The sequence below is a fragment of the Ambystoma mexicanum genome, chromosome 12 (genome assembly GCF_040938575.1).
Source record: "Ambystoma mexicanum isolate Mex_15411 chromosome 12, UKY_AmexF1_1, whole genome shotgun sequence".
NCBI lineage: Eukaryota > Metazoa > Chordata > Amphibia > Caudata > Ambystomatidae > Ambystoma > Ambystoma mexicanum.
In genome coordinates, this window is record NC_090936.1 from 9717368 (window position 1) to 9736600 (window position 19233).

At 42.8% G+C, this 19233-nt stretch overlaps 1 protein-coding gene across 7 annotated transcripts in view; it reads right to left on the bottom strand.

Moving 5' to 3' along the window:
* The window catches only part of CACNA2D1 (calcium voltage-gated channel auxiliary subunit alpha2delta 1), a 1412752-nt gene that overhangs the window by 71031 nt on the left and 1322488 nt on the right, over positions 1-19233 (bottom strand). For 5 of the 7 annotated variants that reach the window (XM_069627805.1, XM_069627804.1, XM_069627803.1 and 2 more), the window contains 5 exons: positions 15868-15930; positions 7865-7968; positions 4715-4801; positions 2833-2900; positions 17-61 (listed from right to left, as the gene is read on the bottom strand). In XM_069627805.1, the coding sequence (XP_069483906.1) occupies positions 17-61; positions 2833-2900; positions 4715-4801; positions 7865-7968; positions 15868-15930 (367 nt within the window). The remainder of the gene's footprint in view (positions 1-16; positions 62-2832; positions 2901-4714; positions 4802-7864; positions 7969-15867; positions 15931-19233) is intronic. The other 2 variants (XM_069627806.1, XM_069627809.1) reach the window with 1 other exon arrangement.

The following is a 19233-nucleotide window of genomic DNA, read 5'->3' on the forward strand; positions in this document are numbered from 1 at the left end:
GTGAGTGAGGTCTTACCTTACTGTTTCTTTCACAGTCACAGATCTCATTCTTACACTGAAGCTTGGGGATCGATAACAAATATCAAACATTGTTAATTAAGATTAGAAAGACAGCACAATGTCGGGTTATTAACACAACGCTAAACAAACAGTTACAGTTGGTCCAACGGGGAGGAGGGAGACAACCTTTTCTACAAACAAACAACAGAAAGAAGTGGGCCCATGTTAGTCGGAGTGATGTCATTTATAGTAAATTATTTATAAGCTTTTATAAATAATTTTAAGGTATCATTGTAGCAACACAGATTCAAATATAGTGATACTTATTATACGTGACATAGAATCCTAGCGCAAGCCTGATACATTTACATTGTATTAGCGCACATAGTATTCACAGTAAACCAGTCACTGCTGTTGGTGGTATAGACAATCTAACCTATATTAATTATACCTACAAATAATAATTAACATATAATGGGGCAAACTCCAGAAAATAAATCATTACAGACTTCAATCATTATCTTTTAGGCTCTTTTTCATATCTGGAGGAAGAGCCACATACCTATTACATAACTCAAGTGTAGCCAACACATAAGGAAACAATCACATTTAGTAAAATTATTATTGAAAAAATAATCATGCACAAAAATTGAGAATTAAGTTAGAAATCACAATTTCAGAAGTGCATTTACACACATTTGCATATATTTATATATACACACACAAATATGCAGGCGTATAATATTGCATGCTTAAACATGTTTCATGTCTGATTCTGCCAGGTTCTAAGGCTTGTAAGGATTGTTTGTCTATTTTGAAAGCTATTGAATTGGAAAGAAGGCAGGATCTTTTAAGAATGCCCAGGGATTTGAACTTGCAAAGTGCAGGCTGCCCTCATGCAGCTTTACGCGTGCAGCTATCCTTGGCACAAGTGAGTATATGTTTTTCTAAATAATGTTTATTTTATTGATCAAATACCGACAATATATAAAGAACTGCTTTTAGATAGACTCGAGATATTATTTTAGTACAGACAGAACTATATGCATCCGTGACAGATCAAACGCCATAATGTCATTGCCAAATATGTGATTGCGTGTTCCCATCCCAAACGATCAGATATTGAGTGACAGTGCATTTCATCCATTGCTCAATATTTAGGTATGTAGTTATAAAGCAAATTAATAGGCAGGGCTTCCATCATTGATTCTAGATTTAGATATGTCATTGCCATAAGAGTAGAAGACTTGAATGGCAAATTAATTCACTATTATTGGAATGCACGGTTTGAAAATCCACATTCACTTACAAAAACTAAACCAAGCACGCAAATGGTCAAAGATCAATGCTTTGGCTTTTGCTCTGATTATCTGTCCATTGATGCAGGAGATAGAGGGATAAAGGATGTTTTGAAAGGTCATCGATTATCTAAGATCAGCCTATGCCGGATATTAGAAACATGAGCATAAAGTGCTGCAAGGACGAAAGGTGATGGCACTTAAATAGTGGCAAGAAATCTTTGCAATGACACTCAGGTTAAACAATAGTAGAGACAGGGATGTACTGCCAAAGGTGACACACCCAACTATAAGGTAAACGCATGTATTGAAGATTTGGATTAAACTAATTCTAAACTTGCACAATTTCACCACTCCTTAATGTGAAAGAAGTAGATTGTATACATATGTTTCGATGCACTCATTGAACCGTGCCCCTTGCAGAAGAGCCTCATTTCACTAGGATGTGTGTCATGACACTCTTCGGAAAATCCTACCAGTCAATATGTTTGGCCGACGATCAGAATGAGATCATACTGGAGGGTTTGCAGAATGTAGTTTCACATAAGGAGACAGCTGGGAGATTTCTAAGGTCCATATTTGCAGGACAAATCAGATTTTTTTTTTATTTGTGTGAATTTGAAAGTAAACTGATGAATCTGCATTTCATCATATTGGCCCTGTGTGTGGGAAAACGACCTTCATTAAATAGCTCCAACTTGGAAAATGCTTAGCATTGATAAGCTTGTTCACCTCTGTATACTTCCTAACAACATATTTTATCGTGATCTGTTAATGGGCTAACCAGTTACAGCATGGCATGTTTCACATTAAGAAAGGGATGGTTGTGCAAATCCTGCAATGTGTGTTGAAATCTTACAAGCAAATATTGTAACTACACCTGGTAGAGGGAAGACAAACAACCACAAGATTACATTTGAGCAATTAAACCTATTTGCATCACTACAAGTTGGAATGGTATCTGGTCATTGCATCTAATCTCATTCCATCAACAACAAAAAAATCCATCTAAAAAATGTGCATCGAATGCATGTTTTGGGGGGTAACTGCTTAATTTTTGTTCAGGAGGATTTTAAAGGGTAAGAAACAATGGTTTGGGGGGGATTCCCCCCCACTTAAAAATGCATTCGATGCTATTTTTTTAGATGGAAAAAATGTGATGGAATGACATTAGATGCAAGGAATTCGATGCAATGGCCATAAACCGTTGGAATATATGACCAAACGTGTTACTGCTGCCTAACATGGAGCTCTGCTTTTGTTCTATTATATGACATATGTGCTATGTTGCTTGAGCAACACTCGGTTTCTGACGGTGTATACATGCACAACTAGTCAAACAGCAATAACTAAAACAGTTACTAGAAATGGGATGTCACGTGGGGTGTATGTAATTATGGCTTTGCATACAACAAGGGCGGGGGGTTCAAAGGGGTCTGGGGCGTAAACTGGAAGTCAACCCTTTAAATACAAGCTTTGCATACAGCATTGCTAGTTTTGTCGTGGAATTGAATTAGAAAGAAAGACCCCTTACCTTACTCTTGGTCGTGCCCCTCAAGAAGCTCTCCATCCAAGTGTTCACGTCCAGTTTCACTCCAACCACTAGATAGGGAAAAGAGCCACCTTCAATGAAAGCTACCGGTTATCATTGAGTACGTTCCCCCTGGATGGCTCTCTCCTTCAAAGGCCATTATTTTCAAGATTGGAGATAAGCAGTCTACGGAAACCGTTACTACAAAGTCTTGCGAGGATAGCTCAGGGGCAACGTGCTCGCCTTGGAAGCAAGACGACACAGAGCACCAGAGGTTACGATCCCTGGGTCCGCGCTTAGAAACCTCTGGGTATTAAGCGCGTTATAAATAACTTATCATATCATACCTGCATTGATTTCTGTGAACTCAAGTAGCAAGAGCAAGCATGTGTGGCCCCAGAATGAGCTAAGCTCACATGTCCGGAATCGCAAACAGTTCGATGGGGTCGGATTTATCCAACTGTTACTATGGTTTGAGGAAGTGGGGTTCCACATGTTGGAGCAGTCCTCTGTATAATGCCAGGCCCCCAAACTACAGGCACTCGCCTAGCTCGGTAGGTTTTAAGTACGTGCACAGAGCATGATCTGCCTGCATTGTTCGTGGGATAAAGGTATGCTATTGGCATTCTTGCAGTGTAGTGGCCAATGCTGCAAGGGTTCGGATATGGAGGGCTACTGTTAATCTCAGAAGGCTTGCTCTCATTTCGATGCAAAATGCATTATCGGACAACGACATGAGCCTGAAGACTAATGTACCTGCAAATGGTTCTGCCATGCACAGTGTGAACTAGGGAAGCACGTGCAGGTGTGTTGAGCCCTGCTGAAGACACGGCGCCCTCTACTGGCAAAGAGTGTACATCACACGGCTATCATTTGGGGCCAAACTAGTGAGAACTGAGTCAAGGAGCTGGCTGTTTTGGGCACTGAAAAGAGTGACATGTCCCACACGGAAACACACACATTTGGCATGCAATAATGGTGTTCGGGATGGGCAAATCCAAACCACACACGTCTGCATGTGATTATGTTCTACGCACAAGACACACAGCCATTGCACACACAGTGACAGATGCCATTGCACACACGTGCCTGGGATTGTTTATAAGTGTATACAAAGAACAGGAGTCTCCTAATAACACACATGGACAGTTCTTTATTCTGGGCGCATGGAATGGGCGGCGAGCTGTGGGGGGCGGCAGGGGGAGGGGTAATCCCACACATTGAAAGGTGATTGTTTTGAGTACTCACACACACATTGCAACACTTTATTGGGGTGCAGGATAGAAGGAAACACACAAGTGGGCCTGCGATGCTTGAAGGCACCAGGGAGTTATAATCTCCCACACACATACACGGCTCCTGCCAATGACTGGCTTTTGTAATGCTGTGAATTTATAGAGAGAGCATGAGCCCCCCCCCATCCCTACTATGCCGCTGTGCACATCACACAGCAGCCTGCCCCAGCCCCACAGCCACATCCTGCCCGCCCCATGCACTCCTCCACCCACTTCTAAGCCACACCACCAGCTTTCTGTCTTAAAGATCTGCCTGTTTCATAACAAATGGTGTGTACATCGCACAGGCATCTCAGGCAGATGTAAGCATAGAGGTGTAAGCAGTGTAACACAAGGGTGCAGCGTAACACTAGAGTGCAGTGTAACACTAGGGTGCAGCGTAACACCAGGGTGCAGCGTAACACCAGGGTGCAGGGTAACACTTGGGTGCAGCGTAAAACTTGGGGGCAGTGCCCCAGGCATCTTCAAGCACTAGGAGTACGCGTTACTCTTTAGGTTCCTTCCACTAGCTAGAAATGCCTCTCTGCTAACCTCAGCGACATGGTGAGCAGCTAGATGTTGAAATGCGAACACACGCAGGGTCCACCTACCTGCAGGCTTCAGCTGTATGCCATCAATGTTGATCTCCACCGCCCTGCTGACCATGATGCCGGATTCATAGTTCGCAGACCCACTTTCTGGAAAAGGGAAACGAGTCATGTTGGAGCAGTGCAGCCTAGGGGGCGCATTATTGCATCAATTTCAAAATTTGCCTGCAGTCAAGTCAATATCCTTCAAAGGGAAACGCGCTTAGAGGTCCGCTGCAGAATGTTGGGGGAAAGTCACAGTCTGTTGCACTTACTCCAGCGAAAAGTAACAAGTGACGCATGGATCAGTTACACCAAATGCAGAGAAAAGGGTTTGCTCCAAGAAAAAACAAAGTGGACGGACCCTAGGGCCTGTCGAAGATTCATAGGCAGATCCCACAGGGACGTCAATTCACCAAAATGCCAAGGGAAGCGGAAGTGACATCGCACGACCCTTGACCTCTGATGATATCACAGGAAGTGATGTCATTTGACCTCCCACCTCAAAGTGACATCACGGGAAGCGATGGAACACAACCTTTCACCCCTTGACTAAACAGGAAGTGGCATCACATAGCATTGTTCATACGTACACTACAAATAATGTGGTTACGATATCACTATAATGTGATGTACATTTCATACAAGACTGGATCACCATAAGTATTGTTAATATCAGTGCGTATAGGCACATATTACCAGATTACTGTGAATGCAAGCAGACGTCCAAGGCCAAATGATAATGATGTGTTATTATATAGCACTTAAGCATAAGCGCTTTATATAGAACAATTATACATACAATATCACCCAACCTGTGTTGGTACTCATTTATCGACCTCAGAAGGATGAAAGGCTGAGTTCAGGTGTTTAAGAACAGACTAAATCAGTGACTCACCTCCTGAAGTGGGCCTGAAATAAATCTTTAATGAGTCTAGCAATTATTGCATAGAATTACAGAAAGACAAATTATTTGTTATTCCTATTCTTTCTTATTTAGGGTCGGTGCTCAAAGTGTTTCACTTTTGGTACCCCTTGTTTTTTAAAGGGCCTGAACAAGAAAGCCAACCACTCCAGAAACAAAGAGCCACATGGCACTGGCCACAGCCCAGGAGCTTTTAGGGGTAGTAAGGGAGACCATAGGGGTAGCAAGCAAGAGCTCAGGGGTTGCAGCTGCGACCCCTGGCGACCCCCAAATTACATCCCTGAGTGGCCAGGGGGTGTCTGAATTGTTGACATTTTAGGAACACACTGAGTGTTGCAGTTGTGAGTCTTGGATGTCAGGCGTGCAAGTGAACAACATGCACGCAGAGTAAGAAGGGATTTAAGGTGGGCAAATGTTTTGGTACGAGCAAAAAACAAGCCTAAAGGTTTATGGAATATGTAATATTTTACTTCATTGGCATGCAGCATCTTACACCGCTCTTTTTTGGTGTTACTGGGGCTGTTTGGTAAATTGAGTACAACTCACAGGAATTTCCCGGCACTGGTAAGTCTCATCTGATGTCTTTGTGAATGGAGCTTTGCAGGGCACGGTGGACCACACTTTGGAGTAAATTACACATCTAGTTTCTTACACTAAAAAAAGAGATTCTGTTTTTAATTGTCTCTCATATGGATGTCTTCTATACGGGAAGGTTGAAAACGTGTGATTTTGGGGAATTTCTCTAGTTTGTGCCGCCTGCAGAGAATAACAGTATGAAATACAAAAGCTCTTTTCTTCAGCAACAAAATTCAAAATTAACATTCAAGATTGTATGAATATCTAGAATTAGCATTGCTATTGGCTTCCTCTCAGCCAATCGGAATGTTCAGAGCATAGTCATTAACTACAGGTATTGCGTTCCAAACATTCTGGGCCAAACCCGCCGCCACTGTTAATTCCGGACCGCCTGATCCCGAGTCCTGTAGGCGGGAGGTGATGTTCCCGCCAGGTCTGACCTGGCAGGTTTAACACCGACCGCCTGCAGGCGGACGAGGAAACACCGGCACCATCACGAACCAGTGCCGGTGTTTCCACTTCCCCATTCCCATTGAGTCCTACGGGACCGCCGGACTCGTAATGAGGCCCTCTGTCTTCAAAAGCAGAGAGGGAAACCACAAGGCAATTTCCAGGCAAAGTTTCTTTCAACTAGACACTCCCTTTCTGGGAGGACTTTTTTCACGCCAATGACCTATTTAACACACCAAAGAGAAAGCTAAAACACTGGACTATGCGTTCTTTCCTACAGAAAAAACGTTCACTTTTACATGACACCTCATGCATTGCTCAGGTTAAACACACTCCAGTCAAATTAAGTTTGCAATCAAAATACTTAACTTCTGAAGGCAAACTTGTAATTTAAATATCACAAAATGAAACCACATTTCTTTACTCACTAACAAAGAAAGGTTTTCATTCACTCCCAAAACATGTAGTGCTACTACTGCTAAGTGCTAATGGCACCCCGGAAGGGTCATTATCAGTTGTGATAATGCCCCCGCCGCAACCTATGGCTCTAAACTTTGCCTTGGGCATAACTTGGTGGCGGGTCATTATCTCGGGATAATGACCCTTCACTCGGTCTACAAGGCTGTATAAGAAAGAGCACTTGCTGAATATTGCAGGACAATTACTTGAAATTTGGAATTTGCATATCATTTCAGATACTCTTTGGAAATGTATTGACTTTCGCCTTCAATCATTGAAATGCTTGTTCTGTGTTTCAAGAGGAAGGAGTAATTTGAGTATTCTTGAGTTATGTTAATATTGATGTATACATCCCCCACCCCACCGATTAACTTATAGTTGGTCAGTTTGGAAAAGTGCAGGTACACGTTATTACAAGCACTTTATCTCCGGACCGGCCAACTTATAATGACGCCCATAGTGTCATACGTGGCATGTGGCTGTGTGTTGTACGATTGGTGGACACGGAGAGAGAGGGCTGCACGCTCTATCTGCATCCGGTGAATTTGATGCAACATTACTGGGCTGCAGCAAAGACTGCAATGTACTCTTTGTAAGATTTTCTGCTTTTATTTCGGAAACTTGAAGGTTACTCATACATCAACGGATCACGGAACATGCAATGCAACACAGCGCACTTTCAACAGTAAAAAGGCTGAACATAACGTTGATAATGAAGGTACACACATAGAGGGCGTTATAGAAGAATAATGCACCACACTTACTGTTGAGGGAGGGGGCTGTGAAGATATATTTGTCATTATCCAGGCTCCGCTTGTAGAAGCTGTGCTCATATGTCTCGTATTTCTCAGTCCAGTCTTCTCCGGCACTAAAAGGTAAGGGAAACAGCCGGGTACAGTTTAAGACGCAAGCCATTATATAAATAACTTATCAAGCTTGACAAAGGGTAGCTTTCAAAATCACCAAACTAAAGGGAAACCCAGACTTCTCCAATGTACAAAATACACTCTGTTTGCCATCTCCAGATTATGATAAAGTTTTATAAACTATTCTTTACGAAGTTGGCCATGGTCTACTCTACAGCCATCAGCTCTTGCCTACTGTACCAATTACAATAATCGAGCTTTGTCTTGGGAGGATAGCTCAGGGGCAACGTTCTCACTTTGGTAGCAAGATTACAGGGAGCACTGCACGTTCGATCCTCGGGTACGCACTTAGACACCCCTCGGTATTAAGCGCGTTATAGATAACCAATTACAATACTGAGTGGGCTCGCTCCTTTGGGATTGGAGCTTTATCCGTTACCTTCTCCAAGGCTTGTTGCTTGGGACAAGCTTTTGCCCTACATAATATTTTTGTGGAGTGACTGATGGGTCTCGCTGTAGCCCGAAAGATAATTCTCTGAGATGGAATTGCTGATCAGTGGCTTTATTGCTGTTCATCACATCACGGATATTCAAAAGAAGCGGTTTCGATGCGGAGGTAGTAGTCAAAGAAATCCTTTCCCAATATGTCTTCTGTTTTCAGTGCGCATTAGCTTTCGAAACTGTAGAGCTCCAAAGTTAGAGCTCCGATAAAGACTTGAATGGCTGCGCCCCTGGATTCACAGTTAACAAGCTCACGGGAGACCATGTCAGCTCAGTATATAAGACCCCAAAACATCGACTTCCGTGTTGGTCTTTGATTGCTAAAGAAACATGCACCCTCGCAACACTTGGAATGCTGGAGCACTACGTAGCCGCGGGGCGCTCACACGCATGATGTGCTGATATTACAGAGTCACGTGATGCGGCGATGCCAGAGACATGACCATTCTGTACCTGAGAGAAATATGTGTGTATATTGCTCTCTTTCTATCGGCCTATCAGACGATCTCATCATTGCGCCTAGGTGCTATGCAGGGCTTGCTGGGTTTCCAATACACGCTAGACGGAGCCTTCTGAGATGCTGTTCATTATATACCCTCAACGCACAATGAGAAAGGGGTGGGGAGAGGCAAGCACCAAGGCGTCAGGCACCCAGGGTGCCCCGTCACATCTGTGAGCACAAGGTGAGTGCCTGCCCTGTGTGTCCCTAATTCACTAGATTGGAGATGAGGGTTTGCATCTAGCGAGCATCTCATTAACTTGTCCCCAGATTTGGAACCATTAAACCAATCCTATTTTGTCACTGTATACAGTCTACAATACTAAGCATTTTGTATTTTGTGTTTATATGTTAGAATATGAGAGGTTATTTATAACGCACTTAATACCCAGAGGTTTCTAAGCGCGGACCCGGGGATCGAACCTGTGTTGCTCTGTGTCGTCTTGCTTCCAAGGGGAGCACGTTGCCCCGTGCGATCCTCCCGAGTTCTTATGAATGTATTATTTCAAGTTTTGCTCTATAGAATAAGGCCTTCACTATTTCCCCGGGACACTGTAAAATTGAAATGTGGGGGCAGCCCCCAGAAATCAAACAATGCACACCTTTAATCTGATACTGTCGCTAGGACAAAAAAAGAGATCTAAATTAAATCTCTAGATGCTGCTGACTGAGACATCGGGACTCATACCACGGAAAAGGGTTCATCGGGCTGGTCAATATTATTCATAACTATCACATTTGGCCAAAACCACTGACCTAGAATAATGTATCCGGCAGATTGGCAAACATACATCAAAGAGGTCAATCCCAAACCCAAGACATAAACGCGGGCCGTGCCAGTTCCTGAATTGCTCAATTTTGTGAGCATGTGTTCAAACCTATTGCTCTCACCAGCACTTTTTGGAGAGAGTAAGTGAGAAGGGCAGTGGTGCAGCAGATCTGCAAATGTTCACATTTGGGGACAGTACGTGAATACATTTTGAGATTGAGGTACTGATACGTAGATGAAAAAGAAGAATGCATCGTGTCCCAGCCAATCGCCTTGAAAGTCAGAGGCAAAGAGTCTATTTCTGAAAACGGAATGGACATAAAGACAGACCAGGACATAAAGCTGGAAGCACAGAGAGAGAGAGAGAGTGTTGCTAGTCACTACCTAAGTGACAATATCACAACCCATCTAAGAGAGAAAATAGAAGCAATACAACGGACCATTGACACAGGATCATGCAACACAAACACCCTCCCAGAAAGCAGCACTCCATCAACCACACCAACACTCAATCACGCCAACATTGGCGGATCTCCCAGTGACCCATGCCCATCAGGTATCTAAAGAAAGTTCTCAAATACTAAACAATAACCTTATACGTACGACTACTAATGAATCCATCTCTAATAACAGGAATAGTACCAACTTCATTAACATTGGCATACACCAAACCCCTCCTAAAAGATGAGACAGGAAATACAGAAGACCCTTCTAACTACAGACCTATAACAAATCTACCATAGACAGCACAAAATCCTAGAGAACCACGTCTAAGAAGAACTACTCAATCCTGTAGAAAGCAACAGAATACTTGACCTGTCCCAAGTGTGCACTCCTCTCCATATGGGATGAGATAAAAATAAACACAGAAAACAGCACCCAATCGGTTCTCATACTACTGGACATATCAGACACCTTTGACACAATCAGACACACACTGCTAATGAAGAGACTGGAGGAATGCAGCATTAAAATCTCTGCACTACAATGGCTGAAAACTTTCCTTACCAACTGAACTGAAAGAACTCTGATGTTTCCTATCGAGTCATCACTGAACCCCAGCCTAAAATCTCCTCTCGTGTGGCCAGGGCACGGCAGCCGCTACCTGATCCCGACCCTGGAGGTGGTATTATGAGGGAGGATCACATGGGAGGAGATGGCTGTCGGGAAGAAGTGGTCACCTCATCCAGAGGGACGCAGTATTCTTGCCTCCCAAATGAACGAGACCCTATGATTCCGAGATTCCTGATGGCTAGTTCCTTCTCATTGTAAAACCCCAAAACTGCTTCTGGCAAGAAAATCTGAGCAGAATACACTTCATACTTCCTGTACACATAATACTTGTTTTTGATTTAAACAAGAATTCAAAACAATCTAACTTTAAAAATTCTAAAACTCATATGGACTCCAAATCCCAGAAAGCCTCAAGAACTGAGACAACAAATAGGAAAAAGGAGTTCATGTGGATTGAAGAAAACACCAAATTGACGCTGTAGACTTGTTATTGCAATAGAATCATCTGCAAAGGACATTTAAACAAGCTGAACACCTTCAAAGGGGGAGTGCAGGTGGAGAAGAAAGAGGCAGAGCGGGCAAAGTGGGAAGCGGAACCAAAGGCAGAACCAGACGCACGGAGGCGAGGAGAGAGGCAGGTGCTTCCAAGCAACCGTGTGTAAGCACAGCTTCCTGGAGAGACGCAAGAGTGGGAGAGGCACAACAGGTGCCTTGGAGGAGCCGCTGGGGGACATTAATGAGAGTCTGCAATGCAGGGGAAGCCTTCCCAGAGTCAAAACTTTGTGGCATCAACGTGCCACGATTCGGAAATGCCATCAAACACTGGTGAGTCTGCCCATGGGTATTGGGAGCCCTGAGGGGCGTGCCGAAGGGCAGATGAACACTTGTTTTGAATACTGACCAAGTAAATTAGAAAAACAGAATTTACACACGAGATGTCAATATGGTGGAAAGTTGGAGTAAATATTATCACCAGCAGATGAACATTAATGATGAGGTTGAAAGGCAAAATCTGTACAAGTCTCCATATGTGAGATGTCATTTTGGGGAAAATTGGAACATGCACTGCCACAAGCTATTGAATACCAGTGAATAACTTAACAGACAGAACTTGAACAATTCCCCATATATGAGATGTCAATATGGGGGAAGTTGGAACAAGTACTACCTAAAGCCAATCAAGTCCGATTACAACTGTGTTATTCTGAAAGAAAACATTGTAGAAAGTCCTGGTGAAAGAAGCCCGTCAGACACTGAGCCTTCTGGGAGACAGATACCTGGCTGCGGAGGATACCAGGAGATCAACAGAACCCAAAAGGGGATTCCTGGCAGGGGAGTATACCAGGAGATCAACAGAACCCAGAAGGGGATTCCTGGCAGGGGAGCATACCAGGAAACCAACTATAAGAAAGTGTTGTATGAAAAATACATTTCTTATATTACTTAGGAATCATTGTTTGAAAATATACTTTTTGCCATCCTCAAGAAAGTGTTGTGTGAAAGAGACATGTCTACTACCCTTGAGGAATCGCTGTTTGAAAAGACACTTCTGCCATTGTTAAACAGCTGTTGTATACACCAACACATTTGTTATTCTTCAAAAGGACACCTTTTCGCCATTCTTAAAAAAGTGTTTTGTAAAAAAGACATTTCTGCCACTGCTGAAGAATCATTATTTTTTTTTTTTATTACTTGTACATAATCATTATTTGAAAAGGACATCTTCGCTACCCTACCTGAACCAATCCATGGGAAGGGAACCACCTCCAGGATTCAAGGAATGTTCGTTGAATTCTCATATTTTTATTTTGATACACTTTTTGCTAAATCAAAACAAAGATACTTACCTTACACCTTTCGACTTTTCATTTTTAGACACAGGGTGATCTTTAGTTTTAGTTTCCTAGGTAGGGAAACTCTCTTTAGTAGGAAAACATTACAACTTTGTGTCTGCCTCTCATTTGTGACACCTCAAGGAACACACCTACTGCCATTTACATTAAGCACAAAAAAGATCACCTTTGGTGTACCACAAGGATTCAGCCTTTCCCCACTTCTCTTCACATCTGCATGACCCCCTCTAATGAAACTCATTATGCAGATGACACCCAACTCATCATTAAGAGATCTTCCAACCGAAACCCTGACAGCACTTTCAACAAATGCCTCACCAACATAAGAAACTGGATGACGAACAACTGCCTCAAACTAAATCCAACCAAAACAGAAATAACGATTTCCCCACCGGAAAGAAATACAACACAAGCATATCTGACATGGCCACCGAGCATGGCAACCCAACCTGAGACATTGACAGTGATATAAAATATGGGAATCCTCATGGACAACGGCCTCTCTTTGGAAGAACAAGTCAACGCAATAGCAAAAACATGTTTCTACCGCTTGTGATTAAGAAGAGGTATCGTCCATTATCTCAGTTTCCCACACAACACCATTGCAATCTTTTCCTTGGTATTATTAAGAATAGACTATGAAAAAAGTCTCTAGTTTGGAATGCCAGAACGCCTCACACAAAAACTACAACACATCCAAAATACAGCAGCAAGACTACTCCTGAGACTAAATAGAAGAGACCCACAGCCCAGCGGCTGTGAGAAGTCTACAATGGCTGCCAGTAAATAAACACATTATTTTCAAAGCCCACTGCATTGCCCATAAACCACAACACAGATAAGGAGCCGAATGCCTCCTAGCTAAAATCACTCGTTACCAGCCAGAAAGAAACTTAAGATCGAGCAACGACCACCATATACTAACAAAACACTACGAGAAATGGAAATTCAGAGGAACTTCTATATCCTCTCTCATAGGCAAACTACAGAACTCGATACCAAATGCAATAAGAACAACAGAAGATGACCTGACATTCAGGAAACAACTAAAAACCTGCTTATTCAACTCACACAGATTAACATAGATGCTTGCACTTACAAACCTTCTGGACCAAAGCAAACATGGGACAATACAGAATGAAAAACCGACAATAAAACTACTCAACACTCAGATCACCAGAAGCCAACAAACCAACCCACAATCTCCTTTTCCACCCCCCACAACTCTCACATACTACACACATCATGAGGGATAGTGCCACATACCACCAATACATGCATAGTACACACCCCTCTCTAATCTTGCTTCAAACCCAATATCTGCAGACCACAAACGACTCAGAAACTGGACGTCACCCTTCTGGACACAAGAAGCGCAGTGCACCTAACGAAGCAGTGATGAATCTGAATAATTAATTCCTTCTCCCTAGTGGTGGGGGGGACACCCTCTTTGACACTAGGTAGGTCTGGGCAAGTAGGACATCACTGGGAGGGACTCCTCTCTAGGGGAGAAGGACTCCCATTCCCGTGAGGAACTCGCATCCATGAAGACAGTATCTGCTTATATGGGATTTGATAAACATTCTAGTAACCCTATATTGACTGTAACCAACAGTGACATATACCCTTCTCGTTGGCTTTGGACAATGCTGAAGCGTATTCTGAATACAATGAGGAACGATACGCCCCTTGCCTGAAACAACATAGTGAACTTAAAAGGACGAAGAACCCAGAGAGATAAAGAATCCAGTGCTGAGTCGAGACTCTGACAAGAAGACGTCCAGGAAGGGTGGAGTCACGTAGAACCATGCAGCCGGCGGTAGCATGAATACAGAGATCATGGGATGGATGACAGAGGACCAGCAATTTGTGCAGTGAATGAGCCACTGCAGAGACAGAGGCACTAAGGCCAATTCCACTGGTGGCATGACCACACTGAGTCCATGGTGGGCTGAGAGCCCACTAACGAATGTCAACACCAGAATCCTATCAAGACACAACGCCTTGTGTCCGTGCCGAGAGATGATAACTATCAGAGTTGGTAGCAGCGCAGGGTCCATCAGAGCAGTGCCCATAAGGAGAAGAGAACCAGTGCTTAATTGAAGACCCGTCGGAGCAGCCTTCTCAAGCCAAGGAGAGAAGCAGACACAGGAGGGTTGCCCTGTGGAGACGGCAACCCCAGGCAGCAGACCCGACGCAGATGCAAGTAGCAGGTTTGGTCGGCGGAAGGGAAGGAGAGTGGAACGAAGCAAAGTAAAATATAAGTGTGGTTACGGGAACCCAAGAAACCCGAAGCAAACAGTATTGCATATAAAGCAGCAACGGGGTCTTGAAGGAGCCATTGACGTAACAAGTGGGAACCAACCAGGAGGGTTCCAATATTTGAAAGAAAAGCATACTGAGAACCCTACAATTGGACAGAAAAGGGAGAAGACAAGAATACCTCGGATAAACCATTATCAATAATTGATACAGCGCATGAGGAGTGTGAAGGGTTGTGAGACAACAGATGAAGACATTTTCTCCTAGAACCGATAAAGGAACGTTTGTGATATTTTTCTAATGAACACTTTTTTCTTTCATGGACCTGAGAGTAGCTTTTGGAGATCAGAGCCAGTGACCTTGGCCAGGCAACACCGATTAACCAGTAGCAGAAGCCTGTGGTTATTTAGGTTGTTTTCCGTAGTGGTAGGGCTTCAGAGAAAGTCGTGTTTTGATGGAGGAACATTTTTATTTCTTTAGAGGACAAACAAGCACCCTTTATTTTAGTTTATAATTATAATTGGCTATTTATTACGCGCATAATAACCAGAGGTTCTAAAGCGAGCATGTTGCTCCTGAGCTATCCTCCCGAGTTTTATAGGTAGGGATTACCCTAGTAGCAATATAGAGGGAAAGGTCTTTCCTTATAATTTAAAAATAATAATCCTTGAAATGTCCTCATCTGGCCTGCCTCCTTCTGGTTCACCGCATAAAACACCTAGAAAGCTCACACACACAGATAGCCAGTTTAGCCTGGTTCTGTAGGCATCCACAGAGGAGCACAACCTCTATACTATCCCTCTCTCCCTCACCAACCAACCCTAACCACTTTTCTTACGGAGCCACGTGAGCGCCTGGAGACCATGCTCTGACATGTATTCATCCAGTTGCAATCAAGTAATATTTCTGTGCTCAATTCATCCTAGCCACCAAAGCCTTGGTTACAAATCATAATGCTAGCATTTTAATGTTGTTATTCCAACAGAAATAGACCAATACTTACATTTTGGGATACACTCTTGTAATTCCACCATCTGTGACTACAAATCGAGCAAGGATTCCATTCCTAAGAAACAGAATTGAAAGTAAAAGTAAGTCCTGCTTAAATGTTTTACACACATTGTGTTACTGCAATATATTATGGTTGACCAACCGCCTTAAAAGGCAATACTTACATATCATCCAAGGGCCATTTAATGATTGTTACTTTTGTAAAGATACACACCAACAATTCAATAACTGTATTAGTATATTAGGTGTGTGTGTAGGGGCGGGGGGTGTAAAGGTACATACATTTCATCTTCATTTTAGTCACAGAAAAAAGAACAGAAATGACAAAAAGGAGTGACTAAAGACTGACGCACGTTTCATGCAGCAAGCTGTGGTGTAGACACAAAATACACTTTTCTAAGTTGTGCACAAATAGTGAAAAATAATGTCATCCTTTCATTCATCTTGAAACTATTCTTGCGATGTATGTCTACAAACCCCTCTCTGGGTCACAATGAACCTTCTCTGTGATTATGATACTGAGTGTTGAGAATATTGGCACTCCCTTGATGTGCACTGCTTGGCTGTCAAATGGCTGCACATCTTCCAATATGGATTTCATTGAGACCCACTAAACTGTCCCAAAGCAGCTGTATGCAACTTCCAGCAACTGAACTGAACAGAACATGGCCATCTAAAGTATATCTTCATAAGCAAACAACATGCTTTGGGATCTGGAACACTAGCATGAGCTGCTGTGTGCAAGCACTGCTAACGAAGTAACACATTACCATTTATATGACAACATTCAATCATTTTTTAGAATATTTTGAAAGAGAATCTTCACTGAGCGTAGAAAGAGCAGGGAATCAAGTCACGTGCCTTTTCCGAATTATGGGGCCGCTTGACTATAGGTTGGTTGGGTTGTGGCGGACAGACATTTTTACGCCGGTTATTGGTGCTTCCAACGTCAGCCCCAGTCGCAACAATGTACCTCGAAATGGCTATGCGCCCCATTTTATATGAAATCCTTCTGAAGCCTCTGCTGTTCTGGGTGAGCGTTATTGACGCTTCACAAAACGATGCTATGGTCTATCACGAATGCCCTCCAAGGAAGTAACTAGGAATGGCTAAAACGTATTCAATAAAATGCTGACAGAATTAGGTGTCGGTCGTCTCTGAAGCAACCGCGTCGATATGAAAAACAGGACAGGAACTCTGGCTAAAGAGGCATTTTATGACTTCACCCTTTTCAACCTCATCAATTATGAGAACATCTGCACACAATATCTATCAAATCTAAACACATAAACATTTTTGGGGTATTGAAGAGTATCTTATTTGGACATGGAAAACAGTTGATAGAGCATTGATTATTCGTTTCCGTTTAGATATTCTATCCCTTGCAGTACCTACTGCAAATTGGGCTCAAAGCAACTCTACCCTTTGCCCCTTTTGTGGATTAGTGATGGGAACAGTTATACAAAGTACCTTTTTCCTGACATTTGTATTCCTTTCAAATGGATTAAGCCACTCCTTAAAAAATATGAGATCAGGTGTCTGGACACAGCTTTGGGTTTTCTCAAGATCTCTAGCGGTATAGAAACGTCTGCAGCCTTAGTGAAATGCCTTCAGACTTCCGTCATATTAAGGAGGGCTGTGAGTGAGGTCCTTTGCCAGCCCCTCCCTTGTTGACAAGTTTACTAACAGCCACATTCTTAGTGGTGTGGATATGTTGGGCTCGTTTTACTAGTGGTTCTATTAATTTCATGCTATTCCCGCCTCAAAGAAAGCCAGAGGCCGATATTATGGGGGAATGACCATTTGGGTCAGAGCCTATTTGGATTTTAGGGTCAAAATCTATGGATCAAACCTCAAATTTGTCCAGATTATAAGTCTTACCCCTAGCCCAGGGTTAACACATGATGATTGAAATTATTACCACAGTCCCCAAAAAACTCCACCTTATAACAGCCAAAGTCTATTTCCAAATATTTATGGTTGACAAATAATGCAAACAGAGAAAAATAGTCTTTTGATAATAGGAGGAGATTTTAATGTAAACATTGGAAATTGACCCCTCCCCTCCGGGCCCTTAAGACAAACTTCAAGATCTCTCTTTGAGGACCCGGAGCCTCAAATGCAAGGCCCTCAATGTGGAAATGGGCGACTAGTTTATATGTGGCTCATGAAATGGGACCTTCACTCAATGGTCAATTTTCTTTTTAGACACCCCTGGGTTACCCTCTTTCAAAAACCACCATTGACTATTTCTGTATTTCTGCAAAGCAGCAGCACACGATTCAACAATTTAGATTGGTCGATGAATACTGTAGCGACCACCATCCCATCTCTCTTTGCGTAAATTGGAAGATATGCTGCGCGACCCCTAATGTGGTCAGGCATTTAGAGAATGATGAACTTAATTCTTACAGCAAGAGGAGAATAAATTAGGCTAAGGCCGAAAAGCCTACAACTTATCATGAGATAATTGCACCCTCTGTGTCTTATTTTTTGACCATACTTAATGAGTCCAACGTTCCTCAAGTCACTGCTAATGCCTTTAATGACTTACTGGGGAAAAGGAACGCCATATTTCAAAAAGAATGCATACTGAAAAAGGTACAGTACAGGGACTGGCTTAACAAGGAATGCAAGCAGGCAAAATAGGTATTACGTATGACACTAAAGAATTCCAAAGCAACAAGACTGGATATAATAAGGGTTAGCAGATCGTACAAGAAAGCATTAGAATCTCAGAGGTTGAACTGGAGAACTTAGCTTGCGAAGACTTATTGGAGGCTTCATATTTGAATAATTCCCATACATTCTGGGACTTATTGACTAATGGACCCCTACATAAACGCTTGACAAAGGGCACAGAGACCACTGGAGAGGACCGGGCATGGGTTGGCCATTTTTCCAACCTATATAGAGGACGCACAGAATGTGAAGTAACCCCACATACGAGGTCATCCTGAAAATATTAAATAAAAGAGGTGATGACAGCAATACTTAATCAAGCTCACAATTGTTCCCCAGGCCCGGATGTAATACCTGCTGATTTATTCCAGATCTGCTGGTGGTGCGGGCTCTATTTCTGATGATTAGTTGTAATGCGATATTTAAATCAGGTAATATCCCCCCATCTTGGAAATTGGTGGTTATTTCTCCAATCTTCAAAAAAGGGGACAGGGGAAGTCCTTCGACCTATAGGCCCATACCATTATTAGACACTAGCTTCAAGATTCTTGAGAGGATCTTCCTCAAAAGATTAGAGAAGTGGTTTCAAGAAAATAATATTTTGGTGGATATACAATTTAGATTCTGCCCACATCTGCGAACAGGGGATCAGGCCCATAATTCCATAATTTATATT